Source organism: Rhinoderma darwinii, chromosome 5, assembly GCF_050947455.1.
Source record: "Rhinoderma darwinii isolate aRhiDar2 chromosome 5, aRhiDar2.hap1, whole genome shotgun sequence".
In the NCBI taxonomy this organism is placed as follows: Eukaryota; Metazoa; Chordata; class Amphibia; order Anura; family Rhinodermatidae; genus Rhinoderma; species Rhinoderma darwinii.
In genome coordinates, this window is record NC_134691.1 from 324,973,149 (window position 1) to 324,990,031 (window position 16,883).

Consider the following 16,883-nt stretch of genomic DNA (forward strand, 5'->3'; position numbering starts at 1 on the left):
ACTAAAGTCAGCCAGTATTATTTAATGGATGTATTGTGGAATTATCTGGGATTCAAATTGTAGTTTTATGTGGGAACCATAAGGCAGTATTATATGGGGTATTTAAGGAAGTATTATTTGGATACTGCATATTATTTGAGTACTATATGATGGTAATATTTGGGCTGTATATGACAGTATTATCTTGGTACTATATGGGCTTAAATTTCAAGAAAAAAAATTCTAGAAATGGCCATACTTGTTGCCCATGGCCCCATTTTCTAAAAAAAAAACAAAAAACAACTGCCCATGGTCAGTAACATAGGCTACATAAGAGTAAAAACAACATAAATAATTGTAATTCGTAGGTTAAAAAAAACAATACGACTGCTGAATCTATGCTTTATAGATTGCCATTGATGGACACGACATTCGGAATCTCAATATCAGATATTTAAGGGAGGTGATCGGTGTGGTGAGCCAAGAGCCAGTTCTGTTTGATACAACAATCGCTGAAAATATTCGTTTTGGCAGAGAAGACGTCACTATGGAGGAAATTGAACAAGCCACTAAGGAATCCAACGCATACAACTTCATCTCGAGCTTACCAGACGTTAGTCAAAACTTTATTATCATTTTAGTCAATCATTGTAGTTGCTGAACTGAACAGCAGAAAACATCTTCTAATATTTCATATAGACATGTCAAAGCTAAAATTGTTAAAGGTCAAGGGCATTGCTTAAATTCAGAGGCCCCAAAAGAAAAATCAGGAAACGTGTTAAAATTTATCTTCTAATGATGTCATCTTTTTATTCTATTTTTTGTGACCTTGTCATCCCATTGCATCCACATGTCCGTAGCTGGAAAGTGGGTATGACCATCAGAAAGCTTTATTTTCCAGTAATTCCCTTCCCCACTGTTCCTCTGTCTCTGACCCCAGAAGTCACATCTTTGCACATTGGTCTCCCTCCCCCAATCTGCAGCTAAAGTAGTCCGTCCTCCCGATCCCTCACAAACTGATAAGGATATCTAAATGTGTCCATGCGGGTATTCTTTACTTGTCAGAGGAGAAGAGAATGCATCTTGGCACGCTCTCCTTCGTTTCAGACTAACAGAGAAGATACTGTAGAGTCTGGGATAGCCTGCTGACCGGCAGAGATCCTGCCGCAACACCGACGATGAGGGAAGCGAGGAAAGGTACGGTGCATGCGTGTCCACGGATCCACTGCTAGCAAGGCGGACGCACCATCAGGGGGAATAATGGACACAAGGCGGTGCTTTTAAAATGCAGGAAGTGCTACAACTCTGCACAGAATTTTTTTGGACAGGGTTTAAACTGGACTATATAAAATATCATTTATGAACAGCTTTTTTTTTTTCCAGAAATTTGAGACCCTTGTGGGAGATAGAGGAGCTCAGCTCAGTGGAGGTCAGAAACAGAGAATCGCGATTGCCCGGGCACTGGTTCGCAACCCTAAAATTCTCCTTCTTGACGAAGCCACATCTGCTCTGGACACTGAGAGTGAAGCTGTTGTTCAGGCGGCTCTGGATAAGGTGACTAAATATCATAAATGTAAATGTACTTGTCATATTAGTAAAGATCAAATAGCAAGTGAAGACAAAATCAAATAAAAAATTATTTAGGTCCTTTCCTTCACTTCTAGGCTAGAGAAGGCCGCACGACCATTATAGTGGCCCATCGTTTATCCACAATCAAAAATGTGGACACAATTGCTGGATTTGACAATGGGGCAATTATTGAGCAAGGAAGTCATGGAGAACTCATGAAAAGAGAAGGAATCTACTACAAGCTGGTCACAATGCAGGTAAATATGAACACACTAGAGCCACATATATCTAAAAAGTTACAGGGGTGGTCTCATGTCTTAAGGTAATACTGTTTTTTCTAGTTCGGCTTCTCATAGCGAGAACATGGATGTCCAGGGATTCACCTAATAAATCCGAATGGTTAACTATGAGTAATAGAATCACTAATTATGAAAATGGTATTTTCTAAAGAAGAAGTAGGATTTCCGTTTTTTGGGTCACATGGGGTCAGTGGATCTAGTCTTGATCCCCGAATAAAAAATGTCTCTGCTTAGAATAGTGTAATTTTTTTCAGTTGTTTTTTTTATTCTTTTGCCCCTACTTCCCTTTTCAGTGGGTACAGGGGGGGGGGTTAAGCGGTGGGTGAAATACTAAAAAAATATGTAAAAATTTTCCTGTTTTACATTTTTTTGTAGTGAATACATTTTTTCAGGAAATATAAAAAAAAGGAAGGGAGTTGTCTGATCTGCCCGAAATAGGAAAAATGGATGTCTTAGAGGGGGTTCTGAAGACAGAGCAGAGAACATGGTGGACTTGGCATAGCCAAGTATTACATGATTGCTCATTCTGGAGAAATATGAGACCGCCCACAGCTCCAGTGAAAACAGATGATGCCCCTCTAACAACTACTCCCATGTAGGAGAAGGGAAATTACAGAAAGGGGTGGGGTACGACACAGATCCACTAGCTGCTAAATTATAAAAATTGAACCAAAGTGCTAATAGACAAGGGACATGGATATGTTTCTAAGGCATATGTATTTTAAGGCATTGAATCAAGAACTAGTCTAAAAAGATCTCCACAATGCTTGACTAACATAAATTTCGGCTATCATCTCCGTCTACCGACCCACTTGTGCTCTTCACGCAGCTAATGACCTATTAATCTCTAATTACATTCCCTCACACCCGTCTGCAGTACTTCTCCCGTGCTGCACCCATTCTGTGGAACTCACTGCCCCAGATCATTAGACTTGTTCTTAACATTCCCAGTTTTAAGCTTGCCTTGAAGACTAATTTCTTCAAGGTGGTCTTAATCAGATAACCATAGTGCCACAGCATAACTGTAGGGGTCACAGAGGTTGCAGTTGTCACCAGGCCCCTTAGTCCAGGGTGCCCACAGGCCACCCTGCCACATCAGGTCTTTTAGAGCCAGGCACACAAGATCTTGATGCTGGGCAGAAGTCAGGACATTGTGAGCAGCGCAGCTCCCAAGCCCCGAACGCTAAACAGTGTCAGGATGTTGTGTACTGTGGCGCAAATAACGTCCTGACGCTGGGTGGTTTTACGACCTGTGTGTCGGGCCCAGAAGACAAGAGAAGCCGTGAGCGAGGAGAGGTAAGTAAATACCTGTTTTTGGGGTCAGATTTAGGTGTTTGGGTTCTGATTTAGGAGTCTGGTCTGGGGTTGGACTTAAGAGTCTGTGGTCTGTCTTAAGGGTCTGGTCTGGAGTCTGATTAAGGGGTCTGATATGGGGTCTAAATTAATTTTGGGGACTGGTCTGGGATCTGAATTAGGTGTCTGGTCTGGAGTCTGACTGATGATGAATGATAATATTGAGACACTATTAATTTTGCTTAAATTAACGTTTGCTTCACCCGACAGACTGTAGATGCCAAGGTTGATAATAAGGACCAAGAAAATGGGGAAAATGTAAACATAGCCTCTTTAAGTCACACCGGCACAAAGTTAGTGAGGAGAAAATCAAACCGACAAAGCATCAAGAAGACTTCTGCAGAACAGGACAAAGGTGTTGATGCAAAGAATAAAGATACGGTGAGAAATATACATCAAAGAAATATACACACACGGACGGATCAAAGTCTTTGTGGGTCCTTGGGCAACGGTGTGACAGTGGGACCATTGTCTAACCAACCCTCAGTATGAAAAGCTTAAAGGCATGTTATGTCATAATAATATTTGTTATTTAATGTGTAAAATAACAAAAAATATATAAATATAGAAAAAGGGGAAAAAAACAAGTTCTAAAAAAAAAAAAAAGTCAATGTCAACATGATAAAAAAAGTAATGTCATGCTTTGATATCATTTTAACAACCCTTTCAATAAATTTACAAACCCCTTACTGTTATTTTAGAAAATGATAAAACATTGTTGAATTCATAATCTGCATAATCTGCATAATCTATGTAAATGCCTCGAAATGATGCATAAAAAAAACAAAAAACTTTTCCTAAAGGAGCTTCCTTACCACAGGTTTTTTTTGTGGCATTTTAAAATGCATGTAATAAAAAGTATCGGCAGACTGGAGCATTTTTAGAAGTGTTTTCTAAATTGTGTTTCTTGTAAATTTTTCCTGGTGTTTTTGAAGTTATATTGAAAAGCCTATAATGAAAAAAGCCTGAAAAGACACCATACCTGCAGAATGCAACTTTGATTAAAAAAAAAGCCCACTAAACCTATAAACACCACAAAAATGCCAAAAACGAAAATGCTGTGTATGTAGATATTTTGATATAGACTTTGAAAAACGTGGATGAAACCGGACAAAAGGTGACAAGGAAAAAATTGGTTTTGTCCAAAATTCCAAAACCTTGCTCCTTGAAAGGTTGAAAGAATTTTTTTTTATACATCTCCATGAGTCCAAAAATGTCACAAAGATTACCAAATATATAAAACTGAAGAAATTCATCATAAATTATGCCCCATCGGTGCTCGTAAAGACTATCTACTATAATTCATATCTCAGATTGACGACCCTCCTCCAGTCTCATTTTTCAAGATTTTGAAGTTGAACAGACCAGAGTGGCCCTACTTCGTGGTGGGAGTAATCTGTGCATTAATTAATGGCGGAACACGGCCTGCCTTTGCCATTATATTTTCCAGGATCATTGGGGTAAGGTTGAACTACACCATTTTGGCCAGTGGCTTTTAATTATATAGACCTATATGTAGTAAATAGTTTTCTGCTATATAATCCACGTATTAAAAATCGATACGTATTAATTTGGGGAATTGTTAAATTAATACTCCCATTATGCATAGTCATGGGCAGCATGGTGCTCTACTGGTAACCATTCAGCAACCACAAAAGTCTGAGATTACAAAAACATGGCTGCTGTCTTCCAAAAACAGCGTCACATCTGTCCACTGGTTGTGTCTGATATTGCAGCTCAGCCCTATTCACTTCAAAGCAGCCATCTTTTTATAATGCTTGGCAGCCCCCATAAATCTGGCAATATCTATATGTCCTTTCCATGTGTGTGTTTTTTTTTTTTCTCATTCCAAAAACTTTTGAAATTAATTGGCTTCCTATTTTTTATTTTTTTTGGGGAGGGGATAATTGTGTAGGGAAATTAAAATGTGAGCCCGTCTGGAGACAGAAATCGATAAGACTGAATACAATTATTTTTTCCCCACAGGTATTTTCAGGTCAGACCGATGAGATCAGGTCGAGAAGTAACATGTTTTCATTGTTTTTTTTGGCACTTGGGGGGCTTTCTTTTTTTAGCTTTTTCCTTCAGGTAAGTGGCATATATCTTTTCCACTTTATGATTGATTTGATTTCATGAAGAATTAAATAATCATTTTTTTCTAAATGCAAAATGATCGACTGAGGGGAAGGATATTTTTTGTACCTGCACAAAAAGGCCGGGGTGTACCCACCAAGGTTGTTTTGCACTGCAGCACATTTGCCATCTACGTTTCTTACTGCCGGATTTGGGATTGGGAACAAAAGGACAGAAATAAATATACAGACACTATGTGGCCAAGAGTATGTGGACACCCCTCCTAATTATAGAGTTCAGGTGTTTCAGTCACACCAATTGCAAACAATCAAGCACACAGCCATGCAATCTCCATAGACGAGCATTGATAGTAGTATGAGACATACCAAATATCTCAGTGACTTACGTGGCACTGTCATAGGATGCCACCTTTGTCACAAGTCTGTTCCTGAAATTTCTGATCTGCTAGATCGCCCCGGTCACCTGTAAGCGCTATTATTGTGAAGTTGAAGCGTCTACGTGTACAGACAGCTCAGCCGTGAAGCGGTAGACTGCAGAAACTTACAGGGAACTGAGCATTCGGAGCTTCATGAAATTGATTTCCATGGTCGAGCAGCTGCACACAAGCCTAAGAACGCCATGCCCAATCCCGAGCATCGACTGGAGTGGTGTAAAGGGCGCCGCCACTAGACTCTGGAGCAGCATGTTCTTTGGAGTGATGAATCACGTCTCACTATCTGGCAGTCTGATGGAGGAATCTGGGTTTGGCAGATCCCAGGAGAACGCTACCTACCGGAATACATACTACCTGCCGTAACATTTGATGAAGGAGGGATAATAGTCTGTTTTTTTCACGATTTGGGCCCTTTCAAAAAGACATCTTAGGAAATTGTATGCTTTCAACTTTGTGGTAACAGTTTGGGGAAGGCCCTTTCCTGTTCCAGCATCTGGCCATAGCAAGGCCCATAAAGACATAGTGTGACAAGTATAGTGTGAAGGAACTCGGCTGCACAGAGCAATGACCATCCCACAACTTTGGGATGAATTGAAAAGCCCTCTGCCAGCCAGACTTTCTAGTCCAATATCAGTGCTTGACCTCACAAATTATGTTTTGGCTGAATGAACACAAATTCCTACAGACACACTCCAAAGTCTTGTGGAAAGCTTTCTCAGAGTAGTGCAGGCTGTTGTAGCTGGAAAAGACGGTTCAACTCCATATTAACTTGTATGGTTTTGGAATGAGATGTCCAGCAATCTCATATAGGTAAGAGGGTCAGGTGTCCACATACTTTTGGCCAGACAGTGTGTATATATGTATATCTATATAAACCGATCAGCCATAACATTAATAATAATCACAGGTGAAGGGAATAACATTGACTATATTGTTACAATGGCGCCTGTCATGCGGTTGGATATATTAAGCAGCAAGTGAACAGTAAGTTCTTGAAGTTGATGTTTTGAAAGCAGAAAACTGGACAAGTGTAAGGATCTGAGCGACTCTGACAAGGGACAAATTGTGATGGCTAGATGACTGGGTCTGAACATTTTGAAAACGTCAGATCTTGTAGGGTATTCGCTCTATGCAGTGGTTACTACCTACCAAAATTGGTCCAAGGAAGGACAACCGGTGAATCGGTGACAGATTATTGAGCACAAAGGCTCATTGATGCGCAAGGGGGCTAAAGGCTAGCCCGTCTGCTATGATCCTACAGAGGACCTACTGTAGTACAAATTGCTGAAAAAGTTACTGCTGGCTTTGATAGAGGTGTGTCACGACACGCAGAGCATTGCAGCTTTCTGTGTTTGGGGCTACGTAACCGCAGATTGGTCAGAGTGCCCATTCTGACCTCTGTCTATCGCCGAAAGTGCCGACAATGGGCTACATCAGAACTGGAGCATGGAGCAATAGAAGAAGGTGGCCTGGACTGATAAATCACGTTTTCTTTTACATCATATGGACGGCCGGGTGCGTCGCTTACCTGCAGAAGAGATGAGACCAGGATGTACTATGGGAAGAAGACAAGCCGGCAGAGGCAGTTTCATGCTCCGGACAATGCTCTGCTGGGTCCTTGGGTCTTGGCATTCATATGGATGTTACTTTGACACGTACCACCTACCTAAACATTGCTGCAGACCAAGTGCACCCCTTCATGGTAACCGTATTCCCTAATGGCTGTGCCTTCTTTCAGCAAGGTAAATGCCCCGCCACACTCCAAACATTATTCAGGAATGGTTTTAAGAACATGACAAAGATTTCAAGGTGTTGACTTGTCTCCAAATTACCCAGATCTCAGTCTGATCGATCATCTGTGGGATGTGCTGGAAAAACAAGTCTAACCTACGGATGTCCCACCTAGCAACTTACAGAACTTAACCCCTTCCCGCCCAATCATGTACAGTTACGTGATTAAAGCTGATGTCTTACCACCTTTTCACGTAACTGTACGTGATGGAGATGAAGCTGGCTCAGGAGCTGAGCCAGGGACATCACCGCCGGGTGACAGCTGTATGTTACAGCTGTCACCCTGAGGTATTGGCCAGGACCGGAACTAGCATCCGATCCGGCCGATTAACCCCTCACATGCTGCGTTCAATAGAGATCGTAGCATGTGAGGAGTTTATAGCCACCGGCGCCCCAGCAACGTGATCGCTGGGTTGCCGGTGGCTTCAAAAGCGATCGGAGGGCTTATACTTACCTCCCGGTCCACCAGTAACAGAATCCTCCGATGCCCCGTTGTCGGCGGGGCCCAAGAGGCTTCCGGTACCATTGGCAAGATGGCGCCGGCTCAGCTTCCGGCTCAGAAGCTGAGCCGGCGTCATCAGCAGTGGGTGTCCGCTCTATGTTACAGCGGACACCCCGATCTATCGCCAGGAACCGGAGCTAGCTCCGATTCCTGGCATTAACCCCTTCGATGCAGCGATCCATTGTGATCGCTGCATCCTAGAGGTTTGTAGCAAATCGGCAGCCTTGCCACGCGATGGCAAGGCTGGCGACTGCTACTATGGCAACAGGAGCCCTAACAATGGACTCCTGTCTGCCATTACGTAAGCTGATTAGGCCCCGCCCAGAGGCGGAGCCTGATCGGCTTGCTGTCAGTGAACAACTGACCGTTCCAATACATTGCACTACATAGGTAGTGCAATGTATTAGAACATCAAACAAACAGTTGGACCTTCAAGTCCCCTAGTGGGACTAAAGAAAAGTGTAAAAAAAAGTGTAAAAAAAGTTAAAACAAAAGTTGTAAAACATACAATAAAAGTTTCAAGTAATAAAACACAAATCGCCCTTTTTGCCTTTTCAAGTCATTTATTATTGAAAAAAATAATAAAGCCATACATATTTGGTATCGCTGCGACCGTAACAACCTAAACTATAAAAATATTATGTTATTTATCCAGCGCAGTGAACGCCGTAAAAAAAAAACCTCAAAAACACTGCCATAATTACTGTTTTTTTGGTCACCGTCTTCCAAAAATTGAAATAAAAAGTGATCAAAAAGTCGCATGTATCCAAAAATGGTACCTATAAAATCTATACCTCGTCTCGCAAAAAACAAACCCTCACACAGCTCCATCGACGAAAAAATTTAAGAGTTATGGCTCTCACAACATCGCGACAGAAGAAATACATTCTCTTTCCAAAAGCAATTTTATTGTGCAAAAAGTTATAAAAAAGTTCTATAAATTTGGTATCGACGGAATCGTACTGACCCGCAGAATAAAGGTAACATGTAGTTTATAACGCATGGTGAACGCTGTATATATAAAAAAAAAAACTATGGCAGAATTGCTGTTTTTTTGTCACCTTGCCTCCCAAAAAAAGGATAACAAGTGATCAAAAAGTTGCAAGTACCCCAATATGGTACCAAAAAAAGCTACAGCTCGTCCCGTAAAAAAAGAGCTGTCATACCACTACGTCTATGAAAAAATAAAATAAGTTAAGGCTCCAATAAGTCAGGAAAGAAAAATATCCGGTTGTGCCGGCCCGAGGGGAACATTTCTTCTGTTTCAAAAGGCGATGTATCAAGGCACTAAAATTAGGGAACCAGGAAGGGGAGGGCCCAACCATATCCGCTGGAATGAGGGCGTCCGTATTATACCAGGACAACACTTTCCCGGCAAAATTCCCCAAACTGCAAAGGTGCGGAGTGTGGACCAAAAGGGGGATAAGGAAGGACGCCAGTTATCAGTGCGACACCGGCCTGTGCAGACAGGATCGATCACAGCGTAACACACATCTATGGATCATTTTATTATTTTTTTTACCTTATTATTATACCACCTGACTATGCCCCGATGTACTCTGCCGAGCTCACATATGCCCCACATTATAAACGGAAACAACAGTGATACTCCAAACAAAACTATTACCAAGCAAATTCCACGCTCCAAAAGCCAAATGGCGCTCCCACCCATCTGAGCCCTACAGCATGCCCAAACAGCTGTTTACGTCCACATATATGGCATCGCCATACCCGGGAGAACCCTTTTAACAATTTTTGAGGTGTGTGTCCCCAGTGGCACAAGCTGGGCACGACATATCTGACAATGAATTGGCATATCTAGGGCAAAATTTTAATTTGTACCTTCGGCAGCGCAATCATTTATGGAAAAGACACGTGGGGTGAAAATGCTCACTACACCCCTTAATAAATGCCTTGAGGGGTGTAGTTTCCAAAATGGGGTCACTTCTCAGGGGTTTCTTTTATTTCACATCAAAGCCTCTGCAATTGTGAACCAATACTTTATATGTCGCCAAATTAGGCCTCAATTTTACATGGTACTCTTTCACTCCTGAGCCCTGTCGAATGTCCAGGCAAAAGATTAGGGCCACACGTAGGGTGCTTCTAAAACCGGGAAACACCGCATAAAAATTGAGAGCTGTCTTGTTATGGTGGCACAAGCCGGGCACCACATATTGGCGTATCTAAGGAAAAATTCCCATTTTCACTCTCCCACATCGTGTGCACACGAATTTCTGCAAAACACCTGTGGGGTTAACATGCTCACTACACCCCTAGGTGAATACATTGAGGGTGTTGTTTCCAAAATGGAGTTACTTTTTTGGCGTTTTCACTGTTTTGGTCCCACAGTAACTTTGCAAATGCAACATAGCGACCAGAAACCAAATGCAGCAAAATCTGTACACCAAAACAAATGGCGCTTCCCTTCTGAGCCCTGCCGTGTGTCTAAACAGCAGTTTATGACCACGTGTGGGGTATTGCCGTACTCCAGAGAAGTTGCTTTACAAATGTTGGGGTTCTTTTTTTCCTTTATTTGTTGAGAAAATTAAAAAATTTTAGCTAAAGCTACGTCTTATTGAAGAAAAAGGATTTTTTTTATTTTCACTGCCCAATTCTAATAAAGTCTATGAAACACCTGTGGGGTCAAAATGCTCACTACACCCCTAGATGGATTCCTCAAGGGGTGTAGTTTTCTCAATGGAGTCACTTTTTTGGCGTTTTCACTGTTTTGGTCCCTTAGGGGCTTTGCAAATGCGACAGGGGCTCCGCAAACCATTCCTGCTAAATTTGAGCTCCAAAAGCCAAATGGCGCTCTTTACCTTCTAAGCCCTGCTGTGTGTCCAAACAGCTGTTTATTACCACATGTGGGGTATTGTTTTACTCGGGAGAAATTGCTTTACAAATGTTGCGGTGCTTTTTCTCCTTTAGTCCTTGTGGAAATTAGAAAAAATTAGCTAAAGCTACATTTCTTTTGAAAGAACGTAGATTTTCATTTTCATGGCCCATTTTCAATAATTTCTGCAAAAAACCTGCGGGGTCAAAATGCTCACTACACCCCTAGATAGATTCCTCAAGGGGTGTAGTTTTCTCAATGGAGTCACTTTTTTGGCGTTTTCACTGTTTTGGTCCCTTAGGGGCTTTGCAAATGCGACATGGCCTCCGCAAACCATTCCTGCTAAATTTGAGCTCCAAAAGCCAAATGGCGCTCTTTCCCTTCTAAGCCCTGCCGTGGGTCCAAACAGCCATTTATTACCACATGTGGGGTATTGTCCTTGTGGAAATTAGAAAAAATTAGCTAAACCTACATTTCTTTTGAAAGAACGTAGATTTTCATTTTCATGGCCCATTTTCAATAATTTCTGCAAAAAACCTGCGGGGACAAAATGCTCACTATACCCCTAGATAATTTCCTCAAGGGGTGTAGTTTCCCAAATGGGGTCACTTTTGGTGGATTTCCACTGTTTTGGCACCGAAAGAGCCCTTCAAACCTGACATGGTGCCTAAAATATTTTCTAATAAAAAGGAGGCCCAAAATCCACTTGGTGCTCCTTTGCTTCTGAGGCCTGTGCTTCAGTCCATTACCGCACTAGGGCCACATGTGGGGTATTTCTAAAAACTGCAGAATCTGGGCAATAGATATTGAGTTGCGTTTCTCTGGTAAAAGCTTCTGTGTTACAGAAAAAATAGATAAAAAATTAATTTCTGCAAAAAAAAAATTACATTTGAAAATTTCACCTCTACGTTGATTTAATTTCTGTGAAACATTTAAAGGGTTAAGAAACTTTCTAAATGCTGTTTTGAATACTTTGAGGGGTGAAGATTTTAAAATGGGGTGACTTTTTGGCGGTTTCTAATATATAAGGCCCTAAAAGCCGCTTCACAACTGAACTGGCCCCTGTAAAAATAGCCTTTTGAAATTTTCTTGAAAATGTGACAAATTTCTGCTAAAGTTCTAATCCTTGTGATGTTATAGGAAAATAAAAGGACGTTCAAAAAACGATGCCAATCTAATGTAGACATATTGGGGATGTTAATTAGCAAAAATTTTGTGTGGTATAACTGCCTGTCTTACAAGCAGATACATTTACATTTAGAAAAATGCTAATTTTTGCAATTTTTCACAAAATTTTGGTGTTTTTCACTGATAAATATTGAATTTATCGACCAAATTTTTCCACTATCATAAAGTCCAATGTCTCACGAGAAAACAATCTCAGAATCGCTTTGATAGGTAAAAGCATTCCGGAGTTATTACCACATAAAGTGAAATATGTCAGATTTGAAAAAATGGGTCTGGTCCTGAAGGCCAAAATGAGCTTGGTCCTGAAGGGGTTAAAGGATCTGCTGCCAACGTCTTGGTGCCAGATACCACAGGAACCTTCAGAGTTCTTCTGGAGTCTATGCCTCGACAGGTCGGAGCTGTTTTTGCGGCATGGGGGGGGGCGCACACAATATTAGGCAGGTGGTTTAAATTGTTATGGCATTTTTTAAGTCATTCATTTTTGGGGGGAAAAAAAGCAGGTAAAGAACGATCTGGCATATAACTTGGGCTAGTAATCTCTGCTATTGAAATCAATCTAAGTGCACAAATAGTGTTTGCCGATACAACCCTATTATACAGGTTGTTAAGGGGCGTAGCTAGGGGGGGGGCAAGCGGGGCATGTGCCCCGGATGCAGCTTAGAGGGCGGCGCCAGCGCCACCTCCTCCTGCACTATAATTGTACCTGTGTCGCAAGGACACAGGTATTATTAGAAGCAATGAATGACCGGGTACGTTCCGTCTCCATGGCTGCCGGAAGGCGTGGGAGCGGGAATAAGGTGAGTTTGAATGTTTTTTTTTTTGTTTTTTTTGTAATAAAAGTGTGCGGCTGTATCTACAGGGGGGACAACTTTGTCTACGGAGGGGGGACTTTTTCTTCACGGGGGGTGGCCTTCATCTACAAGGGGGCCTTTATCTACAGGGGGTGTCTATCTACAGGGGGGCTATATACTGGGGTGGGCTATCTATGGAGCACCATATACAGGGGTGGGCTATAGCTACAGGGGGGCTATATAGTATATAGCCCACCCCTGTAGATATAGCCCACCCCTGTAGATATAGCCCACCCCTGTAGATATAGCCCCCCTGTAGATATAGTCCCCCTGTAGATATAGTCCCCCTGTGGATATAGTCCCCCTGTATATAGTATCCCACAAATATCTCCCCCTATAGTGCTCCACAGAAAGCCCACCCCTGTATATAGCCCCCTTGTACATATAGTCCACCCCTGTATATAGTGCTCCACAGATAGCCCACCCCTGTATATAGTATATACAGGGGTGGGCTATCTGTGGAGCACTATATACAGGGGTGGACTATCTAGTGGAGCACTATATACAGGGGTGGACTATATGTACAGGGGGGCTATATACAGGGGTGGGCTATATGTGGAGCACTATATACAGGGGTGGGCTATATGTGGAGCACTATATACAGGGGTGGGCTATATGTGGAGCACTATATACAGGGGTGGGCTATATGTGGAGCACTATATACAGGGGTGGGCTATATGTGGAGCACTATATACAGGGGTGGGCTATCTGTGAAACACTATATACAGGGGTGGACTATATCTGGAGCACTATATACAGGGGTGGACTATATGTGGAGCATTATATACAGGGGTGGGCTATATCTACAGGGGGGCTACATACATGGTTGGGCTATCTGTGGAGCACTATATACAGGGGTGGGCTATATCTACAGGGGGGCTATATACAGTGGTGGGCTATATCTACAGGGGGCTATATACAGGGGTGGGCTATCTGTAGAGCAGTATATACAGGGGTGGGCTATATCTACAGGGGGCTATATACAGGGTTGGGCTATACGTGGAGCACTATATACAGGGCTGGGCTATATCTACAGGGGGCTATATACAGGGGTGGGCTATCTGTAGAGCACTATAGGGGGAGTTATTTGTGGGACACTATATACAGGGGTGGGCTATACGGGGGCACTATCTACAGGGGGCACCGTGTGTGTGTGGGACACGGTGTATGGTGCTATTATAATTAGAGGTGCAGTGTATGGCACTATTATATTTAGGGGCGTAGTGTGTGGTATAATGATAACTTTATCTTTGTTTATAGGTGCAGAAATGTTGGAAAAGTGAGAAGCTGAAGACATGTGAGCTGCAAACTGCAGAAATGGGATGTGACCGAGAGAAGTCATCATAGAGGTCTGGATCGGATGGAGAAAAAGAACTAGAATCTGAGACGTCACCGGTCAGTCACTTAATGTAAATGTTCATTCTGCCTCTAATCAGCACTGTAGTCACTGTGTGATCTGCAGTGAGATGATTATGATATGATTTATTTTTGTGAAACAGCAACTCCCAGCATATCCTTATCATTGTTCGGCCCGTGCTGGGAGTTGTATTTTTACGCCATACACACCTATACAGCAGGGGTTGCACTAAATTGAGCTGTATTTGTGCTGGTGTTGTATTTATGTGCTGAGCTTGGTTCTGGTGTTGTGTATAGAACCATATTGCTTGTAAGATGTACAAATGTGTTACATAAAAAGCAATGTCACGTCGATTGGTAGAGAAAACAAACACGGCGAGGGGGAAGGAGATGTCGGGAAAGAGGTTGGGGGGGGGGGCCAAACTGAATCTTTGCCCCGGGTGCTGGAGAACCTAGCTACGCCTCTGGGTTGTTGTTTTTTTATGCTATGACAGGATCAATGTTTTTGTAAAAGTTGCTACCATTGAATTAAAATATGCAAGGGAAAGTTCAGCTCAGGCAATAAACTATTGGATTATATATTAAATGATTTTACTATTTTATTGTAAATATTTGCTTTTATAGGTTATGGTCCTATGTTCTTATGACTATGTTCTGATTTTTTTCCTCCAATAGGGGTTCACATTTGGAAAAGCTGGGGAGATTCTAACAAAGAGACTCAGACTTCTGGCCTTTAAATCAATATTGAGGCAGGTGGGTGGTTTTAGAAGTAATTGAAAAGATATATTACAATGTTTACTAAGGAAATTAAAGGGTATCTAAACTTGTAAAAAAAAATTATATATCATAGTGACATAAATAGTTGTGGTATTATTTATGGTCCACCACCTAGACAATGATAATTTCGTATGCGTTCTCCGTAATATTGTAACAAGAAAGATAGATCCGGAGTGTATATAAAATATAACTTGTACTGAGTTTTGTTAAAACATTTGTAATATACGACATATGCACATAAAAACTTTTCATGTGCCAAAGTTGCATGCAGTTTTTCATGTATTTTTTATGATATGCATTTTCAACATGGTTTTTGAGACAGCAAATAAGTCCACCTATATAAGGATTCTTAATCTGTATTGTTTAATTATTATTCTCTTCAGGAGGTTCTCCCACATATGTTTATTTTCTTTACTTTGCATGAAAGACATATAGGGGTGATATAAAGATTTTTAGGGCGGTTGCCCTACTACCCCTTTTTCCGATGTTAATAGTCCTTTAACAGTTATCTCCAATGCCAGGATAGTGGTAAACCTCTTAATAGGTAGTGAATGTTAGATAGGTATTCTCCCAACGCGTTTCTTCCTGACCAAACGATTCCTCAGGGGAGATAGGTCAAAAATGCAGCTTCATCCAGGTTCATGGGAGGCTGCATAGAGATTAGTGTAGCTGTCTACCCGAGAAAAGTGCTTTCTTATAAAAGCATGCTTGCAGTGGCAAGAGATCAAGCTTCCCATATGGGAAGTCAGAAACAACGCCCGTTCCTGGCGTCTGACGTGAGACCCCCACCAATCAGTAAAACGAAGCAGCAGAAGAGCTCGGGTGAGTACTTTGCTGCTTCGTTTCTGATCGGCTTTTCTCAAGAAGCCGAGACAGCGCTGTGTACGGACTCATAGACTTTCTATTGAGCCCGTACACCACTTGCTCAGTTTGGATTATTGACTTTAAAGAGGCTCTGTCACCAGATTTTGCAGCCCCTATCTGCTATTGCAGCAGGTCGGCGCTGCAATGTAGATTACAGTAACGTTTTTATTTTTTAAAAACGAGCATTTTTGGCCAAGTTATGACCATTTTCGTATTTATGCAAATGAGGCTTGCAAAAGTACAACTGGGCGTGTTGAAAAGTAAAAGTACAACTGGGCGTGTATTATGTGCGTACATCGGGGCGTGTTTACTACTTTTACTAGCTGGGCATTGAGAAGAGAAGTGTCATCCACTTCTCTTCAGAACGCCCAGCTTCTGGCAGTGCAGATCTGTGACGTCACTCACAGGTCCTGCATCGTGTCGGCACCAGAGGCTACAGTTGATTCTGCAGCAGCATCAGCATTTGCAGGTAAGTAGCTACATGGACTTACCTGCAAACGCCGATGCTGCTGCAGAATCATCTGTAGCCTCTGGTGCCGATGTGTCCTCGCTCGTCTGACACGATGCAGGACCTGTGAGTGACGTCACAGCGTGATCTCTCGAGAACACGGCTGTGTCTGTACTGCCAGAAGCTGGGCGTTGTGGAGAGAAGTGGATGATACTTCTCATCAGAACGCCCAGCTAGTAAAAGTAGTAAACACGCCCCGATGTACGCACATAATACACGCCCACTTGTACTTTTAATTTTCAACACGCCCACTTGTACTTTTGCAGGCCTCATTTGCATAAATACGAAAATGGTCATAACTTGGCCAAAAATGCTCGTTTTTTAAAAATAAAAACGTTACTGTAATCTACATTGCAGCGCCTATCTGCTACAATAGCAGATAGGGGTTGCAAAATCTGGTGACAGAGCCTCTTTAAAGTAATATACAGATCTGGCCATAGGTACAAGACAGGAAGCATTCCTCCCATTGCTTCTTCATAAAATATG

The 16,883-nt window shown here is 42.1% G+C and overlaps 1 protein-coding gene across 1 annotated transcript in view; it reads left to right on the forward strand.

Moving 5' to 3' along the window:
* Nucleotides 1-16,883, forward strand: part of LOC142652134 (ATP-dependent translocase ABCB1-like) — a 60,421-nt gene that overhangs the window by 21,016 nt on the left and 22,522 nt on the right. Inside the window, exons 13-19 of the mRNA XM_075827648.1 lie at nucleotides 389-592; nucleotides 1,363-1,533; nucleotides 1,644-1,805; nucleotides 3,411-3,581; nucleotides 4,514-4,660; nucleotides 5,187-5,288; nucleotides 14,924-15,001. Of these exons, the coding sequence (XP_075683763.1) occupies nucleotides 389-592; nucleotides 1,363-1,533; nucleotides 1,644-1,805; nucleotides 3,411-3,581; nucleotides 4,514-4,660; nucleotides 5,187-5,288; nucleotides 14,924-15,001 (1,035 nt within the window). The remainder of the gene's footprint in view (nucleotides 1-388; nucleotides 593-1,362; nucleotides 1,534-1,643; nucleotides 1,806-3,410; nucleotides 3,582-4,513; nucleotides 4,661-5,186; nucleotides 5,289-14,923; nucleotides 15,002-16,883) is intronic.